The sequence below is a fragment of the Myotis daubentonii genome, chromosome 3 (genome assembly GCF_963259705.1).
Source record: "Myotis daubentonii chromosome 3, mMyoDau2.1, whole genome shotgun sequence".
Classification (NCBI taxonomy): domain Eukaryota; kingdom Metazoa; phylum Chordata; class Mammalia; order Chiroptera; family Vespertilionidae; genus Myotis; species Myotis daubentonii.
The window spans coordinates 8,929,106-8,954,674 of record NC_081842.1 but is presented as its reverse complement, the minus strand read 5'-3'; the positions used below and the strand labels follow the sequence as shown (position 1 = coordinate 8,954,674).

The 25,569-nt window shown below is 51.0% G+C and overlaps 1 protein-coding gene across 2 annotated transcripts in view; it reads right to left on the bottom strand.

The window, feature by feature from the left end:
- Positions 1 to 13,915, bottom strand: part of SLX9 (SLX9 ribosome biogenesis factor) — a 33,335-nt gene extending 19,420 nt beyond the window's left edge. Inside the window, exons 1-2 of one of the 2 annotated variants that reach the window (XM_059686689.1) lie at positions 13,671 to 13,915; positions 2,074 to 2,182 (exon numbers count right to left, since the gene is read on the bottom strand). In XM_059686689.1, coding sequence (XP_059542672.1) covers positions 2,074 to 2,182; positions 13,671 to 13,808 — 247 coding nt within the window. In that variant the 5' untranslated portion in view covers positions 13,809 to 13,915. The remainder of the gene's footprint in view (positions 1 to 2,073; positions 2,183 to 13,670) is intronic. The other variant, XM_059686688.1, reaches the window with a different exon arrangement.
- Between the last annotated feature and the right edge of the window lie 11,654 nt (positions 13,916 to 25,569).

Genomic DNA, 25,569 nt, shown 5'->3' with positions numbered 1-25,569 from the left:
AGCTCTCTAGGGAAGTAACTTCCTCAGCAATTTTTAAAATCCTAGAAGAGTTTTTTGTATGAAATGACAAACAGCTAACCTCTGTAATAGGTAAAGCACTCATCCAAGGTTAAGAAAGGTGATCAGCGCTGCCCCAAATACACAGATGAGCCTTAAGAGAATTGGTGAACATACAAAACCCTTGATCGAATTGGTCACCAAAGAAATTTCTGAACAGGGGGGCAGGGTTGGGCTGGAGAGGGTCAATGAGGGGAAAAAAGGGACGTATGTAATACTTTCAACAATAAATAATTATTTTTTAAAAAAAGAAAGACGCTTCTGAAAAACGAGGACTGCTAGGAATCCCCTCTCGGAGGAAACTCATTGTGAAGGTGAGGGAAGGTCACAGCCCAGATGGAGCCTCACAAACACCTTCCTCATTCATTCCCCGTGACTTACCTTCCCACGGTTTGTGCCCTGCAAGGCTATAAACATACTGCTTGTTGCTAACATGCTATAGAAGCCAAGTTCTCACCACCCCTTTGAGTTTCTCATCACACCCGTTTCTCCTGGGTGAAGTGCACTGCACACATTAATAAACTGCTTTCCCTTGATCTGTCCTTAGTGAATCTAATTTGCAGGATCCCTAGGAGGGGAGAGGGAAAGCGTTTGCTCCCTGCAGTTTCAATGCACAAAGAATGGCAAGGAGAAGCACGTGTATCTCCCCAGTGACATGAAAAAATCCAGAGCAATGATGCAAACAACATAACCCCACAGAAGATGCTTGATGTAAGTCATACCTGTGAAATAATCACATCTTACAACTCTGAGCTGTTTGCAAACGACAGATGGAAACCTGGAAAATGATACTAAAAACCTGGATGCTGCTGAATCCTCCAACAAGAAATCATTCAATTCACTAGAGAGCCCCAGGAACACAAAGACTGTTAAAGCAGTAAGACAAAAAGGACAGCCACTTACAACTTCAAAGATGAGAACGTACAGTCAATTAAACCAATGGAAATCGATGTGCAGGTAAAGTACAGTAGGATTACAGAGACTGAGGCAAACAGCCCTGCCCGGGAGGCCTGAGTGTTCTTAACAAGGTCACACACCTCTCTTATTTCACATGCTCAGCGGCATATGTGCAGCTCACACCTACGCAGCAGTAAGGTTTCCCTCCAGGCACGGTGGTGGTGCACCCACCCAGGCCTTGGGAGCTCACTCCACCTCCAGGGCAGTGTGACGGGGAGCAGAGCTGCTCTCCTCTTCCAGGGAAGCTCAGCCAAAAAGCTCTGGCCAAGAACTGGGCTGGGTCAGAGAAACATGGTAAAGACACCAGGAGAAGGCAACCAGCAAAATCCAAAATGGGAGAAGTGCAGTCAGAAAAATGCCTTCCCCACATCATAAAAACATGAGGGAAAAGGTTGGGAGGGGGCACGTTTGCACCCTGATTTTTACAAACAACTTGATGAGGCGATCAAAAAGGTGTGAGCACTGCGTGTATATTTGATAAGAAATTACTGCTAATTTGTTTAGATGTGATAACGGCACTGTAGGTATGCTATTTAAGAAAGAGCCCTTAGAAATAGATACTAAAGAATTCATGAGGGAACCCGTTTGCTTCAAAATAATGCAGTATGTGTGTGTTGAAGATGGGTGCTGGGCACAGGGAATTTCTTTATGCCATTCTTTCTATTATAGTATATTTTAAATTTTTCCATTAGTAAAAACCTTTTAAAAATATAGTTAGCCCTAGCCGGTGTGGCTCAGTGGATAGAGCGTCAGCCTGCAGACCAAAGGGTTCCGGGTTCAATTCCCGTCAAGGGTGTGTGTACCTTGGTTGCAGACTCCTCCCTGGCCCAGGCCCTGGTCAGGCTCATGCAGGAGGCAACCAATCGATGTATTTCTCTCACATCGATGTTTCTTTCTGTCTTTCCCTCTCTCTTCCACTCTCCCTAAAAATCAATGGAAAAATATCAAGTGAGGATTAAAAAAACAAAAAGTAGTTAACTGAAATTTGCTCTTGCCTACGCATCTGAACAACTCAAAGCCAGCCAGGCACTGGAGCAGGCAAACCCTAAGGTCTCTCACCTCTCCTCATGGAAGCAACACTCCTTGTGTCCAAGTCCAGCTTCTGCACCAAGGCACTGGGGTCTATCTTGGTCCTGGCAAAGATGTCCGTGTTCACAAAAGCCCATTCCTAAGAAGGAAAGAAAGAAGACCAGGTAAGACTTGCGCCATGGCTTTGTGGTGAAATGCAAGGCCCGTCACACGGCAGGGAGACCCCTGGGCGAGAGCCTCCAGATGCACAAGACTGGCTACCACGGAGGAGGACGTGGAGAAACCAGCCTCGCACCCCAGGGAGGAGGCCCCAGGACCCTCGGAAGCTCAGACTCCAGAGCGATACGGCAGCACCTCCCTGCCCGCCTCACATCACTGGGTGGGCTGTGCTTCTGCTTTAAGAACCATCTTGGACCAGATTCAGGATCTCCTTCCAAACCTCACACCTTCTTACTTGTACAGCCCTCTCCTGTGTCACATCCCTTCCTGCACCTCACACTGTCTCTCCTAGGTCTGTTTCTGACCTGCATTCCTCCCTACATCAAAGTTTTAAAACCCTCCACGTCACTCTGCCCATCACACCGTGCTCACCCAGCACCCACTCCCCATGCCCATCTGGCTCGTTCCAGGGCCAATCTCCAGGACAGGGGCCTCGGGAGGGACCTCAGCATCCACTCCCAGGAGTCACACACCAAAGGACAGAATGGGGATGATGCAGAACTCGTCTAAGTGCCAAGAAGGTGTCGGGCTGAGTGCGCCCACCTAGCACCTGACAAAGCAGCTCTGGCTGGCTCTCCGGGACTTCTCAGGAGCAGGAAACAAGAGAGCTCAGAGAAACCGAGGGAACAGTGCTGGAGCGTGGGGGACGCAGGGCGGGCGAGGAAGGCCATATCCGCTGACACCTCCCAGCAAAGGGGAGCCCAGGTCACATACATAAATCTGTACACACTGGTGCTCAACTTCTCTCTACTCCGTCACTTGGACATTTTCTGTAGTGGTAATTTATCTCTCATAACTTCACATTTTGGAGCTTAATATAAAAGGTACTAATGGCACATTGACTGTTTTCCACAAATAACCATGTCATTATGTGACTAGAAATCAGAATTGTTTGTCTATTCCATGTTAAAGTTCAATGACCATACCCCCCTGCCCCCCTCCCCACCCCATCTTCCAAGAAGGTGAGGGCAGAAACCCAGGACTTCCTTCCCCTGCCCCCCATATTAATACAAGGTCTATGTACTGCTTTTATTGCGAGTCTTATCCTCTTTTCTCCTATTTGGTTCCTTCATGCCTTTCATATTTCAGGCACACCTATCTTGTAGTCTCTAACAATTCCGTTTTCTGACTTTACAGCTTGCACTGTCTGCTGACTCTCACTTCTGGTGGGTTGTTTCCTTATGATGTCAGCTGCAGTCTGAGTCCGGCAGGATTTTATCTGCTGAGGGAATCCCAGCTGACCTGGTCAACACAGGGCAGGGTGAGGGTGTGGCAGACCATCTCCCCAAAAACCATTTAACTGGAGAAAAGTTTAAGTCTCATTAAGAACAGAAAGAATTTACAGCATATCAGAAACTACCAAAGAAGCTTTATCCCTTCCCCCAGCTCCCAGCCCATGACTATGGTTTCACCGGGGTCAGGGGAGAGGGGAGGGGAGGCAGGCTGCCAGCAAGTTCCCTTCACCCCACCCCACCCCACCTTCCAAGAAGGTGAGCGCAGAAAACCAGGACTTCCTTCCCCTGCCCCCCAACCCCTCTTGTTGGATAGACACTCCACCCTTGGCGGAGCAGGGAAGGTCTAGAACAAGCATGTCAAACTCAAAGGCTAACACGGGCCAAATAAACAAGGCTTAAGTTTATGTGGGCCGCAAAAAAAAAAAAAAAGCCTCAATTTTCATAAAAGATTTATTTCGATAGAGACATGCTGAATACAAAGGGCTGAAATAAACGAGTAATCATTAACATAAAATAGAACATTTTAATAAAAATTAATATTTTTCCTTGAACATTAACTTACCAGACACTACATAACTGCACAAATTAATAAGGGTAATGCAAATAAACCTATTTTTCTTGTTCTCCGAAAGCGAAAGATTTCCTGTTGTGCACACCAAACAAATCAGTTCAAGACTAACGACGTGGCCATCGGCTGCTAAAATATTCGCTGCTAGTATTAGCGGAGAGAAATGGTGCGCCTGCACGTAAGGCGCGTAATGAATGCAACACGCTTATAGTAATCAGTCATTAGCGAACGTTGTAATTCGTTATTAATAATTATGTGTAACAGGATATTATAAAAATTAAGTTATGAAATTTTTATTAAAACGTTTCTTACATACCATTATATTGGCTGGGCCGCAAAAATATTCGTTGTGGGTCACAAGTTTGACATGCATGATCTAGAATACTGGGTCCTGACCCAGCTCTGCAGGGTGGAGCTACTTACAAGCCAGGGAGATTAGGGCCCACCCTCCAGCTGCACTCGAGGAGGGGCTGTCACCAGGGAGAAGCTGCACTGTCCCTGCCCCCTTCTCTAGTGTGGGCACAGAGGTCCTACCGAGGAGAGGGTCAGGCTCCAAGGAGGGGGCTGACTCTATCAGGACAGAATCCCATGCCTAAGGGTGTTGTGGGTGTGAGAACCATGCCAGGTCCCCAGATAGTCAAGGCCAGTGGGAGCACAGAGGCCTTGTTATCAGTACACCAGAATGACCAAAGGCCGCTCTGGGCATGAGCCTAAACGGAATGTTCAAGGACTCTGAGCCTGGGAATCCTAATCAGACCAAGATACCATGATGGGCATAAGGACACATGGTACACTGTGCCCTTCAGTAGCCAATATGATTGATGTAACTATTGGCATGAAGCCTTCTTTGTCTAAATGGTATAAAAGTAGGTTACTGACCAGTCTAGTCGGCTGAGGTGGGAGTGAGAAGAAGTCTGCTGGAGTATGGAGAGAGCAGCTAGGATGGAGTGTGTGAAGAAGTCTGCTAGAGAGCAGCTGGGCAGAAGAGACAAGAGAAGCTGCTGAGCCAGAGAGCTCAGGTACCACTATGATGTTAGGCAGTGAGTCTAGGAGGCAGCGTGCGGCTGCTCAGATAATAGCTGTGGGTACAGAGACTGATGCTGCTTTATGGGAAAGATATATGTTCACCAGCCAGTGTCTGGCTGCATGCCTGTATGGACTTTGCAGTGAGGACTGTTCTTTTATTATTATTATTATTTTTATTAATATTTTATTGATTTTTTACAGAGAGGAAGGGAAAGGGATAGAGAGTTAGAAACATCGATGAGAGAGAAACATCGATCAGCCGCCTCCTGCACACCCCCCACTGGGGATGTGCCCGCAACCAAAGTACATGCCCTTGACCAGAATCGAACCCAGGACCCCTCAGTCCGCAGGCCGACACTCTACCCGCTGAGCCAAACCGGGTAGGGCCGTGAGGACTGTTCTTGTCTGGTGGGTATATGGCCACTGGCTTCAGCAATAAAGACTCATTCTTATATACTCACAACCTCTCATGGCTTCTCCATCTACGACCCGGCATTCTAGGAGGTCCAGCCCCAGCAGAGGGGCTCAGACCCAACACCTGTGACTAGCGAGCAGAGGATAAAGGAGGAACTTGGACTAAGTTCCCAACAGTTAGTACAGTGGGCAGGGTTCGAGAAGAACCAGCCCCGGCGCAGCTGGATAGGAGAATTTAGAAGAACCATGGACTCACAGCTCATGTATTCAACTCAGAGCACCGTGCAGGGCTCTGGTTGTGCCCAAGCAGTGGGACACTAGGGATCTGTGCAGGCTGTGCAGCTCATAGTGCCACAATACTGGCAGCAACCAGCTACACGTCAGAGCAAGCAGAGTGTAACAGAGAGAACACCATAAAGACAGCCAAGAGCCCTCCTGGGATCAGAGTCAACCCTGGGGTCCAGGCTGCACCCCCTCAGTAGCAATCTACTGCGAGCCCTTCCCCATCACAACCACCTCTGGATGGGCACGATGGATGGCATTCCCCAAGCAAACACAATGCAGGGCGGAAGGCCCTGGGCGCAAGGGCTTAGGCACAGCTCTGAGCTAGCACTGGCTGAACGTCACCTGCTCTAGACCAGGAGCACCCCCAGGAGTGCACCCATGGCAGTCTGCAGGCCAAGGGGCTCTAGGCCATGATGGTTCAGGACAGATCAGAGGGAAAGTCAAAGCTGCTAGTCCCTGACTGAAGGTGTCAAAAATGTAAACTCCCAAAGGTAATAGCAGCCTACGGGCCGCACGCACATCCAGTGGAGATGGGCCAAAACCTAATGGGACCAAAAGGGCTTTCACACAATCTGACTAGTAAGTGATTTATGCTGATCCAGGTAGCCAGGCAAAAAGATTAAAACCATATAGATATACATCTCCTATATAATAAAAGAGAAACATGTAAATTGACCATCCCTCCAGTCACCAGCCAATCAGGACTGAGTATGCAAATTAACCCGACAAAGCTGGTGGGTTAATTTGCATACACAGGCGCCGGGTGGAGAGCAGAGTGGGAGAGCCAGCAGCTTGGAGGACTTGGCAGAGTGGGAGGCCATGGGATGGAGACAGAGCAGGAAGGGAAAACCAAGAGCACGGGGAACACCAGGAATTCTGGGAATAGTAGTTCTGGTGGCAGCCCCAGGACCGGAAGTGGAATGCTGGAAATCATAGTTCTGGTGGCAGACGGATCTCCTAGACCAGTGATGGCGAACCTATGACACTCATTTTTTTGGTTGATTTTTCTTTGTTAAATGGCATTTAAATATATAAAATAAATATCAAAAATATAAGTCTTTGTTTTACTATGGTTGCAAATATCAAAAAATTTCTGTATGTGACATGGCACCAGAGTTAAGTTAGGTTTTTTCAAAATGCTGACACGCCAAGCTCAAAAGGTTCGCCATCACTGTCCTAGACACTAGAGCAGCAATTCTCAACCCGTGGGTCGCCAATCTGTGGGTCACGACCCCTTTGGGGGTCGAATGACCCTTTCACAGGGGTCACCGAAGACCACTGGAAAATACATATATAATTACATATTGTTTTTGTGATTAATTACTATGCTTTAATTATGTTCAATTTGTAACAATGAAAATACATCCTGCATATCAGATATTTACATTACGATTCATAACAGTAGCAAAATTACAGTTATGAAGTAGCAACGAAAATAATTTTATGGTTGGGGGTCACCACAACATGAGGAACTGTATTTAAGGGTCGCAGCATTAGGAAGGTTGAGAACCACTGCACTAGAGCAAAGCGAGCCTGGAGCAAGTTAATGTTGCGGTAGGGGATGGAGGGAAAACAAAGTGAGAGACATAAGGAAAAATTAAAGGGAAGATATCCTAAAACTTCCAGGAAATCTCCACCAATGAAGCAAAGAAAAAAAAAAGCCTCTATTATTCTGTGAGCAACAAACCAAACTGAGTTGGGGTCTCAGAAAATTTGCTCATATGATTGCAAAGACAGACAGAAACTCCCACATTGGAGAGGGCTCCCCTGAGGGCTCCCAGATTGGAGAGGGTGCAGGTCGGGCTGAGGGACTCCCATACCCCCAGTGCACAAATGTCGTGCACTGGGCCTCTAGTGTGTGTGTGTGTGTGTGTGTGTGTGTGTGTGTGTGTGTGTGTAGAGAGAGAGAGAGAGACAGACAGAGACAGAGAGAGACCAAGAGAGAGATGTGAGGCTGCACACCAGAGGGAGAGTAGAATAGACTACACATAATTAGTTCAGAGCTAGGCCAATGCAAACATCAACCCTTTGGGGTGCACAATGCACTTCCCAAACATCCTGTTTTCCACAACAAAGTCTGATACATGCAGAGAAAAGTGTGATCCAGGTAGTGGCAGCTGCAGTGAGGGGCCACATGTTAGACTTAAGACTTCAAAGCAACCACTGCAAATAAGGCCACAGAACTGAGACTGTGCCTACAGAACTACAGGAGAGTACAATGACATCTCATCAAACAGAGACGATCAGGAAGAGAGAGAAACTATTAAAACATAAAATAAAATCCTGGAGTTAAAAAGTAGTGATCAAAATGAATAATTTCACTCAAGAGATTCAAAACTAGATTTGAGCTGGCAGAGGAACGGATCAGCAAATTTAAAGCAAGATTGATAGGGATGATGCCATCTGAAGAAAAGAGAGGAAAAGAACAGAGCATGACAGAAAAATCAATAGAAATAAATTTATAGAATAGGCTTGCAGAAGTGAAAACAAAGGCAAACCTGACTGAAATGGAGTGACCAGGCCAGGAGGGGAGATCCAGCCAGTACCCACCTGACATCAATCACAGGAAAATAGTCAATTACAGACTCCAACAGAAGAATCCTCCGCAGAAAGGAATCATCAATTACAGGCCCAACAAGAAACGCTGTACACGCTGAACACCGCCTCTCCTACAACAGGGGTGGGGAACCTTTTTTCTGCCAAGGGTCATTTGGATATTTATAACATCAAAATTATCAACTTAAACTGACTCCCCAGCATCTCAGCCCATGAGAAACATCACCTCCCTGAACTCCCCCTTTTCTCTCATGGCCTTTCGTTCAAAACAACCCTTCTAGCTTTCTCCTTTTTCTCCATAAAATAACTCTTCCACTTTGTTAGACTCGCCTGCAGTTTTTGCTGTAGCTAGCTTTCCCAAATTGCAATTCTTTGCTGTTCCCAAATTAAACGATTTTTGCCAGTAAGATAACTTTTATATTTAAGGGCAATGTGGAAAAATGAATGGCTTCTTAGAGTACCTTTAAGCATGCCAACATAAGTAATGGAAGTACCAGATGAAGAGACAGAGAGGGAGATAAAATATTCATAGAAACAATGGTGGAAAACTTGCCAAATTTGATGGAAAACACTAACCTACACATCCAAGAAGCTCAATAAACTCCAAATGGATAACGAACTCCAGACAGAATAAACACAAAGAAATCTACGTCACAGCACATTACAGTAAAAATACTAACCTTGAAAGCAGTAAAAAACAAACACACAAACAAAAACAGAAGAAGATGATTCATCACAATGGAGTGCACCCCTATATGATTAACAGCCGACTCCTCATCAGGAACAATAGAGGTCAGGAGGCAGTGGTATGGCATAGGCAAAGCGTTCAAACTATCTTTCCAGAATGAAAGTAAAACAAATACAGTCCCAAATAAATTAAAGCTGAGAGAATGCGTTGTTCACAGACTTGCCTTCTAAGAAATACTAAGGACGTTTTTTAGGCTGAAAGCAAATGATACCAAACAGTTCAAATCCACAAAAACAAAACAGGGAGTCTAGAAAAGGTAAACACGTAGCTAATTATAAAAGAACAATCATAACTTCAGGCTGGGCTGTCACATATAGAGGAGTGGGCACACATAGGTTAAATTGCTAGGCATCGTAAGAATACAAAATAAAATCAAGAAGACAAACAATACAAATAAATACAACAATTAATAAATAAGTAATACAAGAATAACTGTGTTCCCTGAATTCACAAGTGTAAACCTACTTTTGTCTACCCCTGTATAGATACAAGTTGTATAACAATATAGCAGGACAAGGGGTGACAGGGAATGGAGCTGTACAGATTCTATCTTTTACTGGAATTAAAACGTAAATACTAAAATATATCGAGGGCCCGACAAAGGATAACCGTTGTCAAAGAGTCTCTCCATGACCAAACACTGCTCAAGCTCTCCTGCGATTTCCTCACCTTTTCATAACACCAAAAGCACAAGCAACAAAAGAAAACAAAATAAATTAGACCTCATCAAAATGAAAACCTTTGTGCTTCCAAGGACAGTATCAAGAAAGTAAAAAGACAACTCACAAAATTCAAAAAAATATTTGCAAACCATACATATCTGATTGCCGGAAGCCGGTCCATCCTTGCTGCTTGACACAGTCGCTGCAGGGAAGAAACATCTGCACAGTATATGTTTCAAGGGACCTGGAGTATATGGCATACTGTTCTTAATATGTTTGCTCCCCTACTTAGCGCTATGTGTTTTAACCAAGGTCACCTCTCCAAGAAAGGTTGTTTCCCCAGGTGGGGATTTTTCCCTGGAGTTAGGGATTAACAGGACTAAGGAAGGGAATAAATCAGTAAAACCCCTTAACTAAGTGCCAGGTAGGTAATCACTTTACGAACAATCACGCTTAAGCTACATAATCTTTACTTAGGATAATCTCCTTCAGTTACTTCCTTGTAGCTTAACAGAACAATAGAGTAGTGACCTTGGAATGGAGATAACAAACGCCCTAACCTTTGGAATAGAATGGATAGGATTAAAATAAACTGGTATAAATACAGATGTAACAGGAGAATAAATATAGAACCTGGCTAGAGAACCTGGCTAGGCTGCTGATCAACTGAAAGCTGTCTCCGTGTCATTCCTTCTTCACCGACTCTGTCTACACCTTTGGGAACCCCTGGACCTGCTGGGGCTGGACCCCAACATCTGATAAGGGCTTGCCATCCAGAATATATAAAGAACTGCTAAAACTCAACAAAAAGACAAACACAATTTTGAAATGGGCAAAGGACATGAACACACATTTCTCTAAAGATATACAAATAACCAACAAGCTCATGAAAAGATACTCAACATCAAATGCAAATCAATGAAATACCACGTCACACCCACTAGGATGGCTATAGTAAAAAAAAGCAGTAACAAGAGATGGTGAGGATGTGGAAGAATTGGAACCCTCATGTATTGCTGGTGGGAATGTAAAACAGTGCAGTCACTGTGGGAAATAGTCAAGCAATTCTTTTAAAAGTAAAATTCAGCATTCTATACCACCCAGCAATTCCAATCCATAAATCCACTGGAAGCTCTGCATAGGAATGTTCACAGCATTATTCCCAATAGCCAACATTTAGAAACAACCTAAGTATCCATCAACTTATGAATGGACAAACAAAATGTGGTGGGTATGGTACACTACACCCATACAATGGAATGTTTTTCAGCCATTTAAAAAAAAAAATGAATGCTACAAAAATAATACTATGAGGAACCTCAAAAGTATGCTAAGTGAAAGGACCCAGATATAAAAGGCCACATATTGTATACTAGAGGCCCGGTGCACGAAATTCATGCACTCAGGGGAGGGTCCCTCAGCCTGGCCTGCGCCCTCTCGCAGTCCAGGACCCCTTGGGGGATGACCACCTGCTGGCTTAAGCCCGAAACCCCCAGGAATCAGGCCCAAGCTGGCAGTCAGACATCCCTCTCACAGTCCAGGGTTCTCGCAGTCTGGGACCCCTCGCTCCTTACCACTCACCTACAGTGGAGGCAGGAGAGGATCCTGCCACCACCACTGCACTCGCCAGCTGTGAGCCCAGCTTCTGGCTGAGCAGTGCTCCCCCTGTGGGAGCGCACTGACCACCAGGGAACAGCTCCTGCATTGAGCATCTGCCTCCTGGTGGTCAGTGCACATCATAGTGACCGGTCATTCTGCAGTTGTTGATTTGCATATTAGCCTTTTATTATATAGGATTATATAGGATTCCATTTATATGACATGTGCAGAACAGGTAATCATTGAGACAGAAAGTAGAAACATGGTTGCCTCAATTATTGATAATAGGGATTGCTTTTTAGGGTGATGAAAATGTTCTGAAATTTGTTAAAATAACAACTCTGTGAATATACCAAAAAATGCCCAGTGAATAGTCCACTTTAAATGGGTGAATTTTATGACATGTTAATTATATATCAATAGTTTTGATAAAATCCAGAACACTGGTACCAGACCCTAAGTTCAAACATCAGCTCCTCCATCAGCAGCTGAGTGTCCTTGTTAGTTTAAACACTCAGCTTTTTCATCTGCAAAACAAGGGTTAGGGAAGTGGGGAAGATATAAAGTGACTGGCACTTAAAGTGCTCAAAAAACATGGCTGGTCTCAAAGTCTTGGTTCACCTGGTCTTGTCGCTTTCCCCCTGCCAGCCCTTTGGTTGCACACTAAATGTTTCCACAGCAGCCCAAGGGTCAGCCACTGATAGATAAAATGTAGTCTACCCATACCATAGAGGGTCATCCTGCCACAAAAGAATGACGCACTCATATACACAAGGTACAATGAAGGTTGAAAAACATGAGAAGTCCAAGAACCCAAACACAAAAACCACATCGATGACTCCATCCATGTGAAATGTTCACAGGAGACAGAAAGTAGATCAGTGGCTGCTCAGGGCAGAGTGGGAGGGGAGGGGTGACTGCTACATGGCAAAGGGTTTCTTTTCAGTCCCCTCCTCACTTTTTCATTAACTTTGGAAATTTCCTTCCTATTCCTAGATCAGTAGGGACTTAAAAGAAAAATTCTGCCACATTTGTGTGGCATTTATGTTGTGGTGGTGTTACCGGGAAGTGGCCTGGTCCTGAGCAGGTCTGCCTAGGGCCAGCCTATAGTGTGCAGGTTCTTCGTGCAGGAAAAGTTTCACAACACGAGTCCAGGTGAATTTCAGAAGATGTTTATTAAAGCTGGGGACAATGAAACAAAGGAAGAACTGGGGAAATGAGCCTAGGCTCATTCTCTTAACTTCATCTGTCCTTAGGTATGGTTGGCATGAATGGCACTAACTGGATTTCTGTTACCTGTCTCCCTGAGTAGGGTGACTTAAGCTATGTACCCTCTGCTTGGAGACAAGTGCAAACCATCCTATCCTATATAATAAAAGGCTAATATGCAAATCGACCTAACAGCAGAATGACCGGTAGCTATGATGCACATTGGCTACCAGGGGGCAGATGCTCCATGTAGGAGCTGCCCACTGGTGGTCAGTGTGCTCCCACAGTGGGAGCACTGCTCAGCCAGAAGCCGGGCTCAGCCAGAAGCCGGCAGCACTAAGGATGTCCAACTGCCAGCTTAGGCCAGCTACCCATGGGGAGCGGGCCCAGCCAACAGCTGCCATCCCCTGAGGGCTCCGGGACTGTGAAGGGTGCAGGCCAGGCTGAGGGACGCCTCCCCCCCGCCCCCATCCATGATTTTCATGCACTTGGGCCTCTAGTCCTAATCTATATAGTAAAAGCCTAATAAGCAAATTGTCCCCTGGACTGGGAGTTGAAAGAAAGTTGACCGGGGCGGGGCCTTCGGCCAACCGCAGGAAGGGAGGTCCCAGTCCGCAGCCCAAAGCTGCTAGGGTCCCTACCCATGCACGAATTTCATACCCTGGGCTTCTAGCTTACTCATAAGTGTCCTGGTTGAGAGAAGACAGAATTTACTAGCTAGCTGAAACTGCTTGGCACCTTGACTTTCTAGATGGCTGCACAGTGCTAACTGTCTCCGTTTCCCTGTTCCACTTGCCCTGGCTTAACTGGCCTGTCTCAGTGGGAGGTGCCTGGTTCTCGCACACCTCAAGGCTGGGGCAAGTCAACCCTACCAGCCATCTCAACGTGGGAAGAGCCTGGGGGCCCCCAGACCTCGCCGACGGAGGTCACACAGCAAACACCGCGAGGGCAGTCCCCGGGTCGCAGGAAACCGGCCTGGGGAACCACAGGGCCGAAGCCAGCACGGGACCTCCAAAGCCGCACAGTGTGGCGCCCCAACCAACCCCCGCAGACCCTACCTACCCCCACCCCAACCGCCCAGGGCCGCCTCCTGGCTCCCAGTTTACCTTTCTCCCGACTCCGCCAGCCGAGGGCTGCGGAGGAGCCCCCTCCTGGACCGAAGGCGCGAGGCCGGGCGCGGACTCCGCCGAGAGCCTCACGGCAGCCTGGTGCACGCGGGCTCGCAGCCCCCTCACTTTCCCCATGTCTCTGGGCAAGACCCACAGTGGACCGGAAGCCGCAGGGAGCACGAGACGGAGCCTGCAAGAAGATGCCCGGGCGGAAACTGGAGCCCAGGCAGCTGGGTTCCGAAACTTAGCGGCTGCGCAGTCTCTCGGAAGGGGCGGGGCCGCGGGGGTGTGGCCGTGGAGGGGCGGGGCCTTGTGTCCTAGTCCCGCCCGGTCCCCGCCCCCGGGAACGCCCCGCCTCCCAGGCGGATGCGGTCTAATTGCTGGAATCCAGGCAGCCTCATTGTGATTTGGGGATGATGAATGTGGAGCTGGATGGAGCAAGCTTGTTGAAAACACACGAGTGTGCTCACCGCACGGCACTTGTGCCTTTCATACAGTCTCTGAGGGAGAAAAAGAATCAGAGGACTGGGTGGGGCCCGCATATTATGAGAAGTGGTGACCTGTCTACAAGGGGAGATCTGAGACTGAATGAATATGGTTGAATCTAAGAGGAGCCCCAATAACCCTTCCCTGAGAGAGACCATTTGCTTTATTAACTGTGACTGAACCTTTACTTCGTGTCCATCTTTTTTTTACAGCATTTCATTTACTCCTCAATTCCTGGAAATGGGGTGTAACTCATCTGTTTAAACTGGAAACTACATGGTAGACGAACTTGTTGCAACACACACAAGTCATGTGCTAGGAAACTCCTCGACCCGGCCCTGAGTGAGCCCTGCAGTTCACTTTCAGTCTCCTGTGCATTCAGCCCTGAGGGGGAACAAGCTGGTGTGGGTGTGACTTTCATCCTCAAAGAGCCCCTTGTTCTGTTAGGTCCACACAGGAGTCCAGGCTCAGCCAGGAGAGAGGACACACCTCCCCCTCCCCATTCAAGGGAGGCCTTGGGTACCAGCACACAGGATTGCACCCTGTTTAAGAGCCCAGCCGAAACTCAATACAGAAAATGGGCTTCGGAGAGGAATAGTCAGCCCCACACAGAGCCCCAAAAAGGATGAAAAGGTGCTTGCCCTGGTGTGTGGTCCCCCCACTGCAGGCAAGTCAATGCTCTGTTTTAGTTGTTACAGGTCTGTTCAGGGTGTGCAGGACCTGACCTGTGCAGTTCTAGAAGGTCCAACGTGGATGGGGACGTTTGTAGATGACGAAGGCCCCTGGGTACACCAGGCTGAACATACAGGAGCAAAGTCACAGCATGGATCCAAGCTGAGGCCAGAGAGAAGTGTCTCTGGAAGAACTTGAGAAGCCAGCGCCTGGTTGGGCCATCCCGCTCCTCTGTGAGAGCTCCTGGCTGTCAGTGCTTTTCCAGGCTCCAGGGCACCTTCCCAGCACCTCCCAGACCAGGGGGTTGAAAGGCGAGCCTAGCCTTCTTTGGCTGAACCTCCAGCTGGGCCGAGAGCTAGACTGGAGGAACCTCTGGGAAGTGAGAGCTTTGGCCCAGCCAGTGGGCTTTCTGGAGTGTGGAGAAGGCCATGCCCACCCCAAGTCGGGTCCCCACCAATCCCATGGAACCTCTGACTTCTTTAAGGGGGTGTCATCAGATGTGAAAGAGGCCTAGTTCCAACCAGTTATCCGAAGAAACATCTCGAGTTCCCAGCTGCTCCATGATAGAACAAGAATGCAGAGGTCATTTCTGCTCATGAAAGTCACGCAGGGGTGAGCTACGGGCATAGCACCCAGACTCAGAGACAAAGCCCAGCGGCATCGAGGACTATCCTCTTGGCACCCCTCGCAGGGACACCCCAGAAGCAGCTCCATAGGCCCAGCATCGCTAACCTGACCTTTAACACACTCTGCATCCAACCAGCTTCATTTCCTGAGTTGTCCGAGGCAGGGAGACCCCAGCTTAGCTCCTGGCAGGTGACACGGTCCCCAGCCTGACCCAGACAGTGATGTAGACACCTAAGCAGCTCCAGAGGCCTGCAGGCAGCTCAGTTTCAGGCTCTCCTTTTTGCTCCCTGTGCAATCCATGCTGTCTGGGTAAGAGGAAATGAATGTGAACTGCTCCAAAATGGATCTGTCAAAAACCCTGGGGCCCCTGATTTCCTGTCTTCTCTCATCTCTCTGTGACCAGGGCACTCCATGCCAGAAGGGTACCCAGGCCATGATCTCCCTGGAAAGGAACCCCTGACTTTGGCCTCCACGGGAACTCCCCTCCCCCACCCCACCCCCCTCAGCCGTTCTGCCCTTCCAGGCGCTCAGCCCCATCTTGATCTGTCCAAGGCTTCAGTCTCCAGGCCTTGGTGGTCCCTTGTTCCAACGCCTGGCTGGGGCCCTGCGAGGTAATTCTTTTTTCTCTCTGATTCAATTTTTTGTCGCCGGAGGGCGCTCACGGACCAAGGAAGGCACACTCTTTGCTATTCGGCAGAGGTGAGGGCAAGGGCGCAGACTCAGGGGTGCCCAGAGGATCCCAGCTTTGGGGGGTGGGAGGCGGGGGAGGACGCTTCTCTCCATCACCATGGCCCTCCAGTCCCCGCAGGACGCAGACCACGAAGGAGCCATAGAAAGAGCTCCCGGCACTGGGGCCTGGGGTCCTTCCCAATAAGGATGGTTTCCGGACAGTGCAGTGCAAACACCCCCAGAACATGCAGTGCAAACACCCCCACCAACCCTGCAGCCAGCGCTTCCCTGTGAAGCGCCAGGGTCTGCGAGGTGCGTCCCAAGCCCCCAGGCTAAGCTTAGAGCAGAGACACCTGATCTGCAAACAGCAGGGCCAGTGACAGTCCTGGAACCTGAAGCTCAGGGCCGCCAATCCCAGCCTTGCCTGACCCTGGTCCAGTGCTTAACCACAGGTGCCCTGTGCTCAGTGTCAGGCCACCTTCCTGGTCTGGTCATGGGGGCTGGCCACCAGCGTCCTGGGTGCAGTGCCCAGCCCAGCCAGGTCAACCTGGCTCCAAATGAACCTTTCTCCTCCCAGGGCAACGGTTTTATCAGCTGCTCTTCCCACTGAATCCTCTGGCCCCAATGCTGCCTGATCGGAGTCCAACCTCACTTAGGGAGAGGAGGCAGCCAGGATTGGAGTTGACTTGGATAAGGTGGGACCTTCTGAGCCTCAGTCTCCCCATCTCTATAGTGGGGATGGTAGGAGTCTCTAAGGATCAACAGCTGCAGGTAGCACGTGCTCAGTAGATTCCAGTGACTCCGGAGTCCTTAAGGAGTAAATGCAGATAGCTCCGGTGTGAGGTTTGGGGTGTGGCGGAGCCAGTGCAGGCAACAGGCAGGACGCCCGTGGAAGGTGGAGGCTCAGTGCCCTGGACTTAGGGTTCCTGGTCAGGGGCTAAGTCCTGAGTATGCCCCAGCCCGTCCTGCCCACTCCAGCCCCTGGGGCTTTCTCCCCCTCCCACCTTTTTGGGGACCCTCCCTTGCTTCCCCCAAGGAATCGGCTCTGGAAAGGAGTCACTGTGCTCTAGGACATTCTCTGAGACCTGCCCAAGCCTCAGTGCACCATGGGCTCCATCCACTGGCTACGGGTTGGGAGACAGGCAGAAGCCAAGTCCGCTGTCCTGCGCCAGGCCTGGTTCCGGAAGGGGTGCCCAGCCCCCTCCCCACCACCAGCAGCTTCTCCCTTACACAGTGGGTAAGCAGGTGAGCAGCTGCCCTTGGGGAGGTGGGGGGGGGGGGGGGACAGGTGCGTGTCACCTGTGCCTCCCTGGCCTCCGGGACCCGGTGTGCTGGGCTGCTGGTCACCACTGCCCCCTTGACCTGCAGCCTTTGACTTTGGTTTTGGGAAGCCTGGGGTTTTAAATGACCTGTTCAGTCTCTAAGAAGCAGTTCATTGTCTGAGCACCTCCTTAACTGGGCGAATTTCAGGGCATCACCGCCCCATTGGCTCCTGGGGCAGCAAGGTGGGTGCCCAACCTGTGCACCTCTACCCACAGAGCCTGGGGCCTGGAGCTCCAGGGCCGGCTGCATCCCAGGAATACAACAGGAAGTTAGATGTAAACAACTACAATTCCCAGGCTGTGGAAGTCCAGCATTTGGAACCTCCTGGGGTAAAATTCTGTGCCGGACTCAGACTCAGACTCACCGTAGAATCACTGGGGTGATTCAGGGAAGTGGGTGGGGTAGGAGGAAGAGGCCTGGGAGGAGGTTGCCCAAGCCACGATTTCGACAAGTGGTAGCTCTGCCGCCCCACCAGAGTAAGGCGTGGCCCTAGTGGCTTGTCCCCTCGTTGCCCTCGAGAAGCGAGAAGCGAGGAGCGGCCCCAAAGCCTTCCCCCCCCCCCCGCCCCCCCCCACCCCATCCTTCAGCTGCATTTGTTTCCTCTCCTTCCAACCCTCTCCTAGCTCCTTACAGGCCGGCATGTGGGGCTTGGATCCCCTCGGTTTTGTCCCGTGTCTGATTAACTTGTTTTTATAGTAACATCCTATATTAACTTCTTTTTATAGTCGCTAGGAAGATTAGCTCTTCCTAGTGACCCCCCAGCACACCGCCCACAGTCTCAGCTCTCTCTGCCCAGCCTGGCCTCCCATGCGTGGCTGACCTTCAGCGGGTCATTTCCTGCATGGGTGAGGTCACACCCAGATAAGGACAAATAGATGTTTTTATAGTAACATCTGATTATAAAACTAATATGTGGCCTTCATAGGCAATTTGGGAAAGATAGGACCCTATTTAATTTTTAAATATATTTTTATTGATTTTAGAGAGGAAGGGAGAGGGAGAGAGAGATAGAAACATCAATGATGAGAGAGAATCATTGATTGGCTGCCTCCTGCACACCCCCTATTAGGAATCAAGCCCGCAACCCAGGCATGTGCCCTTGACCAGAATTGAACCTGGGACCCTCCAGTCCGCAGACAGGTGCTCTATCCACTGAGCCAAACTGACTAGGGTGGGCCCTATTTTAAATGCTAAAACCACCCTAACTGGTTTGGCTCAGTGGATAGAGCGTCAGCCTGCAGACTGAAGGGTCCCAGGTTTGATTCCAGTCAAGGACATGTACCTCGGTTTCAGGCACATCCCCAGCGGGAGGTGTGCAGGAGGCAGCTGATCGATGTTTCTCTCTCATCGATGTTTCTAACTCTCCCTTCCTCTCTGTAAAAAATCAATAAAATATACTTTTAAAAAATGCTAAAACCCCTTTGATTCCGTTGCTCAGAGATGGCAGCAGGGCATGTGGGTGGGCAGTGCCTAGGGACCAGCCCCTCCCAGCATCTGTGCTTTCTCTCCCTGGGTCAGGCAGCCTGTTTAACGTGGAATTTTCATTGTTGCTAAACTGTGGAAAGATTCGGTCTTCCTAGTGACCACCCAGCACACCGCCCACAGTCTCGGCTCTCTCTGCCCAGCCTGGCCTCCCATGTGTGGGTGACCTTCAGCGGGTCATTTCCTGCATGGATGAGGTCACACCCAGATAAGGACAAATGCGCCTTCTCCCGCTGAGCTTCCGCTTGACCTCTGCTGAGTCAGCATCAGGGTGAAATCCCCTCTCTCCTCCCCTCTGCCCAGCTTGATCCCTGCTGGGCTGACCCCAGGCACTTGGTCCTGACCCCATCCCCTGCCATGTTTTTCTGTCTGTTGCGAGCCTCACATACCTCATCTCAGCATCCTGAGAGGCAGGCCCCTCACCCCCGTTTTACAGGTAGAAAAAGACACCTTTCCGTAGCTGTCCAGTGGGTGCCCAATGGGTGCCCAGAACTTCAGTCCAGGCTTCCCAGAGTCCAGCCACATGGGCCAGCACTGCTCACATGCCCAGCTCCTTTGTGTGCCAGAAACAAGAGGGCCCATGGGCTCCATGCTGAGAAAGAAAACATGAGGGAGAGGAAGATAGAAGAGAGCCCCCACCCCCACCCCAGTCAGAGGTGGAGCACTTCACCCCCAGGAGGGAAGAGGCCTGCCCGGCCCCCATGTCTGCAGGCGCTGGAGCAGCCACCCTCGAGGATTCTGTGGGAACAGGGGACTCATGAGGTGTTTCAGTCCACTCTGGGGAGAGGAGGTGTCCTGGAAACTGGCAGGAGAGGGCAGGAGAGAAGGTTTAGAAGAGAGGGGAGAGGCCCTTGGGGCTCCCTTCAGTGTCCCGAGGTCTCTGTTCTGCTCCCTGCCTCTCATGTTCTCCCCTTGTTCCTCCCCAGCCCAAGTGCCTTCTACTATATGCAGGCCCAGTGGGGCCGGAGACTCGGTGTGCTGGGCTGATGATCAGACCACCCAGAGTGTGTTTGTTAAACAGACATCAGGGCCAACTGCCATCTGGATCCAGTGGGTTGAGCATGGACCAGTGGATCAGATCGGCATTTCTGACAAGAGCCCAGGCCCAGATTTCCAGTTTCACATGTGCAGCTCCCTGTCCCCTCACACTATCCTCACTCCCCAGAGAATTACAGTCTAGGGCAGGGTTCAATGTTCTACCACCCACAGGCTGGCCCTCCACCTTATTTGTAAATAAAGTTTTATTGGAGCACAGCTATGTTCATTCGTTCACAGGGGTCTGAGGCTGCTCTGGCACCACAGCAGCAGAGCTGAGTAATTGTGGCACGAGCCCTATGGCCAGGAAAACCAAAGTCATGTGCATTCCGCCCTTTGCAAGAAAAGTTTTCCACTCTGCCCTAGTGGAGTCATCACAGCCAAGGTTTGCTGAGTGCTTTCTCTGTGCCAGGTGGGGTGTGTGTGCTTATCTGCTCATAACCTCACCCACAGCGACGTGCTCATTGCTCCCATTGGCCGGTGAGAGGACTGAGTTCCAGTGGGGCTGGGTATCACCATGCCCTTCACCTCTGCACAACTGACATGCCACGTGGGTGTCAGATGTCACCCAGGGGCCAGAGAAGGGACAGGTCCTTACAAGTCAGAGATACAGCAGGATAAGGGATGCCGGGGAGACAGCATTTGGGCTAGACCCTTCAGGAGGGGAAATGGGGGCCCCAGGGAGGGTTTCAGAGCCCATGGTTGTGTGAAACAACACAGGCGTGCTCAGGGATGAGGCAGGTGATTAGATGTGGCTCAAGCAAAGGGTTCCCAGTAGGAGGGGGGTTGAAAGTGTGCTTTCTCTATAGACCTTCCCAGGGATCCAGGTGGGGATTAATGCAAAAGAGAATTCCTCTGGCCCTAGCTGGTTTGGCTCAGTGGATAGAGTGTTGGCCTGCAGACTGAAGAATCCTGGGTTCGATTCCGGTCAAGGGCACATGCCCAGGTTGTGGGCTCGATCCCCAGTAGGATGGTGCAGAGGCAGCTGATCAATGATTCTCTCTCCTCATTGATGTTTCTATCTCTCTCTCCCTCTCCCTTCCTCTCTAAAACTCTCTCTCTCTCTCTCTCTCTCTCTCTCTCTCTCTCACTCTCCCTCTAGAAGCCCGGTGCACGAATTCATGCACGAGTGGGATCTGGCTGACCTGCCCTGATTGGGGCTGATCGGGGCCAGGTGGGCCAGGGGGAGGGCTTAGGGAGGTTGACCGGCCAACCCCACCCCCAATCAGGGTGAGGGGGCTGATCGGGGCGCAGTGCACGTCAAAGCAACCAGTCATTCCAGTTGGTCCAGTCGCTTGGCTTTTATATATATATCAACACTAATAAAAGAGAAAAATGGTAATTGGCGTACGACGATACCCTTTTCATTGGCTAATCGGGGCTATATGCAAATTAACTGCCAACTAAGATTGGCAGTTAACTGCCAACAAGATGGCGGTTAATTTGCATATGTAGGCACAATGCAGGGAGGCGAAAGGGAAAGCAGGAAGAAGCCCCCTGCCACTGACAGTGATCGGAAACCCAGGGGGGAGCTAAGAGCTGGGGGGGCAGGGCAAAGGTGGCCCTGGGGCCGCCTTTGCCCTGCCCCCCAGCCATGATCGGAGAATCAGGCGCCTTTTCCGCCCTGGCCAGTGATAGCAGGAAGTAGGGGTGGAGCCAGCGATGGGAGCTGGGCACGGTCGAAGCTGGCAGTCCCGGGAGCTAGGGGTCCCTTGCCTGGGCCTAAAGCGGAGCCCACGATCGCAGGGCCGCTGCAGCTGCGGGTCCCCGCTGCCCGAGCCGGACGCCTCAGCCAGAGGCGTTAGGCCTGGGCAGGGGCGGAGCCTGCAACCGCGGGGAGCTGGGGGTCCCCTGCCCAGGCCTGACACCTCTGCCGGAGGCCTCAGGCCTGGTCAAGGGGCCGATCCGGTGATTGGTGATTGGAGGGTGATGATGAGGGTCAACTCCTCTGGCCGAGGCATCAGGCCTGGGCAGGAGGCTGAGCCGGGGATTGGGGGGATATGATGGTCCCCTTGCCCAGGCCTGAAGCCTAGGTCAGAGGCGTCAGGCTTGGGCGGGGGGTGGAGCAAGCGATCAGAGGGAGATGGGGGTCCCCTGCCCAGGCATGATTCCTGGGCCAGAGGCCTCAGGCCTGGGTGGGGGCCAAAGCCAGTGATCGGGGGGAGATGGGGGTCCTCTGTCCAAGCCTGACACCTCTGGTGGAGGCGTCAGGCCTGGGCAAGGGGCCGATCAGGCGATCAGAGGGTGATGGGGGTCTACGCCTCTGGCTGAGGCATCAGGCCTGGGCAAGGGGAAGAGCCAGCAATCAGAGGGGTCTGGGGGTCCCCTGCCCAGGCCTGATGCCTGGGCCAGAGGCCTCAGGCCTGGGCGGGGGCCAGAGCCAGTGATCGGGGGGAGATGGGGGTCCTCTGTCCAAGTCTGACACCTCTGTCAGAGGCGTCAGGCCTGGGCAAGGGGCCGATCCTGCGATTGGAGGGTGATGGGGGTCAATGCCTGAGGGCTCCCAGTATGTGAGAGGGGGCAGGCTGGGCTGAGGGACACTCCCCCCCCCCTCCAAAATATCAACCTGCCTCAACTCAGATGTTCCTCCAAAATATCAACCTGCCCCAAACCCACCTTCTCCTGGGGAGGGCAGAGGCAGGGCTCCCACCCCCCCTTTACCTCCTCACCCTGGGGAAGACTTGGATGCCAGGCCTTGCTCTACCTTCTTCCTACTGCACGTTCTCAACGCTCAGAGGTCAGGGTCATGAGTGCTGTGTCCCCTGGACAAAATGGGGGAAAGAATTTGATTCCTATCTATGACATGCAAAGAACCCAATGCAGGAAAACTAAATTGTTCCCCCAGGTTCAAAAGTTAAAAGGTAGAAGCAGAAAATACAATGAGAAGAAATTTCTCTATAAGTCCAGATATAGACACTCCCCTTAAAAAAAAACAAACATATGCTGTGCTCTGCTGGTGTGGCTCAGTGACTGATCATTGACCTAAGAACCAGGAGGTCACAGTTCCATTCTTGGTCAGGACACATGCCTGGTGTGGGGCATGCAGGAGGCAGCCGATCAGTGATTCTCTCTTATCATTGATGTTACTATCTCTCTCTCTCCCCCGCTTCCTCTCTGAAGTCAATAAAAGTATATTTTAAAAACACACATGTTCTGTGATTTTTATCAAAGCTCCATAATCTCTGTGACCACGCCTCATTCTCCTTTTTATTATTTACTAGGGGCCCAGTGCATGAATTTGTGCAACTTGAAAGGAAGTTACCGTGGGCTGTGAGGCTGCAGTGGACACAGAGGTGGGTCTTGGTCCATCCTCTGCGCCCCTGCAGGGCCACTCCCGCAGTGGCCCTGGTCCCCTGTCTGTTGGCACCCCTGCTCCTGCCACCGCTGCTCCCTTGTGGAGCTATTGGGACCAGTGCCAGCAGCGAGTGCGAGTGGCGGCTACTGGCCCCGATTGCCCCTCAGGAGCAGGGGGATGTGGGGAAGCCCTGAGGGGCCATTGGGGCTGGCAGCCACTGCTTCCACCCACTGATGGCAACAAGCGATCAGGGCTGGCGCTGGGTGCCACCAGCAGGTGTGAGCAGTGGCTCCGGCACCGGCAGTGGGTGCAAGCAGGGCAGGTGCCAGGAGCAGGTGCGAGCACTGGGTGGGACCTTGGAGTGTGGGAGCAAAGAATTTTCAGTAACCACCAGAGGCTCACCCCGATGACAGTGACTGGAGCCCCACCTTGGTTGGCACCCCTGCTCACCTGCTCCACCATCCCACTGCGACCAACGCCTGCCATGTTCCACACATGCCCCCTGGTGGTCAGCCCACGTCATAGCGACCAGTTGTTGGGTTGTTGGGTTATTTGGTGGTTCAGCTGTTGGGTCTATTTGCATATTAGGGCTTTATATATACAGATGTCTTTGCATTTCTTGGCATCTGCTGTGTGCCAGGCCCTTTGCAGTACCCTTTCACCACATGTCCCCACAACATGGTGGGGCAGGGGGAGTGGCTATGGGAGGGTGAGGGGTAAGGGAAACTGAGGCCTAGAGAAGGAAAGGGACCCAGTGTCCTCAGGGTGCCACCACGGGCCCAGCCCTTGGACCTCGAGTGCAAGCTCTGTCTCTAACCTCAGCCTCTACCTCCCTCAGCCAGGCCCCTGGGGCAAGAGGAGCTTAGAAAGCACCTGTAGAAACTGAGTCCCTTAATCCAGGGTCAGAAGGGACAAACCCGTTTGACAAAGGCAGCCGGATGTTAAGCGGGCACCCATCCCCAAGGACGTCTTCACGGCTCTGTTCATCAGCATTGCTGGAAACCACAGGCTGCATGGGAAATGACAGGTTGATGAGTCCCAGGATGGAGAGGAGTGCCCTGAGCCTGGGTTAGAGTTCGGTGGCCCCTCTGACCTACCGGAGCCCCCGGGCCAGCCTGGCCTTCACACTGAAGGGAGGAACTTGATTCAAGTGTGGGAAGGCATTACGAGCTTCCTGTTCTGGTAGATAGGGATTAGCTCCTCAGCCCCCACCCATCCCCTTCCTCTCCGGGCAGCTGTATGATGCTTTGGTTTGTTTTTTTAAAAATATTTTTTTATTGACTTTAGAGAGAGGAAGGAAAAGGGATAGATAGAAACATCAATGAGAGAGAAACAGTGATCTGCTGCCTCCTGCACACCGCCTACTGGGGACTGAGGCTGCAACCTGGGCATGTGCCTTGACTGGGAATCGAACCATGACCTCCTGGTTCATGGGCTGACCCTTAACCACTGAGCCACACAGGCTGGGTAATGGTTCGGTTTTTAATCTGTGCCCATTGCTTTCCTTAGTCTAACCATGTAACTGTTGTGCATCACCGGGCAAGGTGGACATACTAAATTACATTTTCTTCCTTCTACAACTTTCTGGTTTCTTCCCAGAGTTAAATTTTCAGCCGGGCTCAGGGCATCCTCAATGATACCTTAATCTCTTTGCCCTGACAGATCTGTAATACACTTTTCAGTGCGATTTCCGACATGGTCATGCCTGTCAGAAAATCTCTGCATTCTTATAAGGATTGGGGACCCCCTCCTCAAGCCAAAGGCTAGCCCCCCACCTCACCCCAACTTTCCTGGCTGCTCTGACACCTTCCTTTGGGTGACTTAGAGAAGCAGGAATGCCACCTCTTCAGCTTGCTCCCACGGAGGGAGGAAGCCAGAAAGAGGAAGGCTAAGGAGAAGTCTGCGCAGTGGGGGTGGGGACTGGGTGGGAGGTGGGCTGAGGTGTCCAGGCCAGCGTTCAGAACAGTAGGTGGCTGGAAACTCCCGGCCTCTGGCATCTCTCCTCTCCTTTCTAAGTCACCTGGCTGCCCCCTGTGTCTACATGGCCCAGATTACACTCAGGGATCTACTGGATTACTTACCGCCTGTTTCTGTGGATCTGTGGGGGTTAGAGTGAGATAGAACTATTTGGAGCTCTTACCACAGGCCACACTGTTTCCTGCTCTGCACCCCCACCCCCAGGGAGTGTGCCTGCCTGCCCCTGCTCCCCCACAGCTGCTTCTGGCAGCTCCTCCCACCCTCTGCCTCTGCTAAGTGGCAAAGGGTGCAACAGTTGAATTCACGCAGGAGGAAGTTACTAGTGGGAAG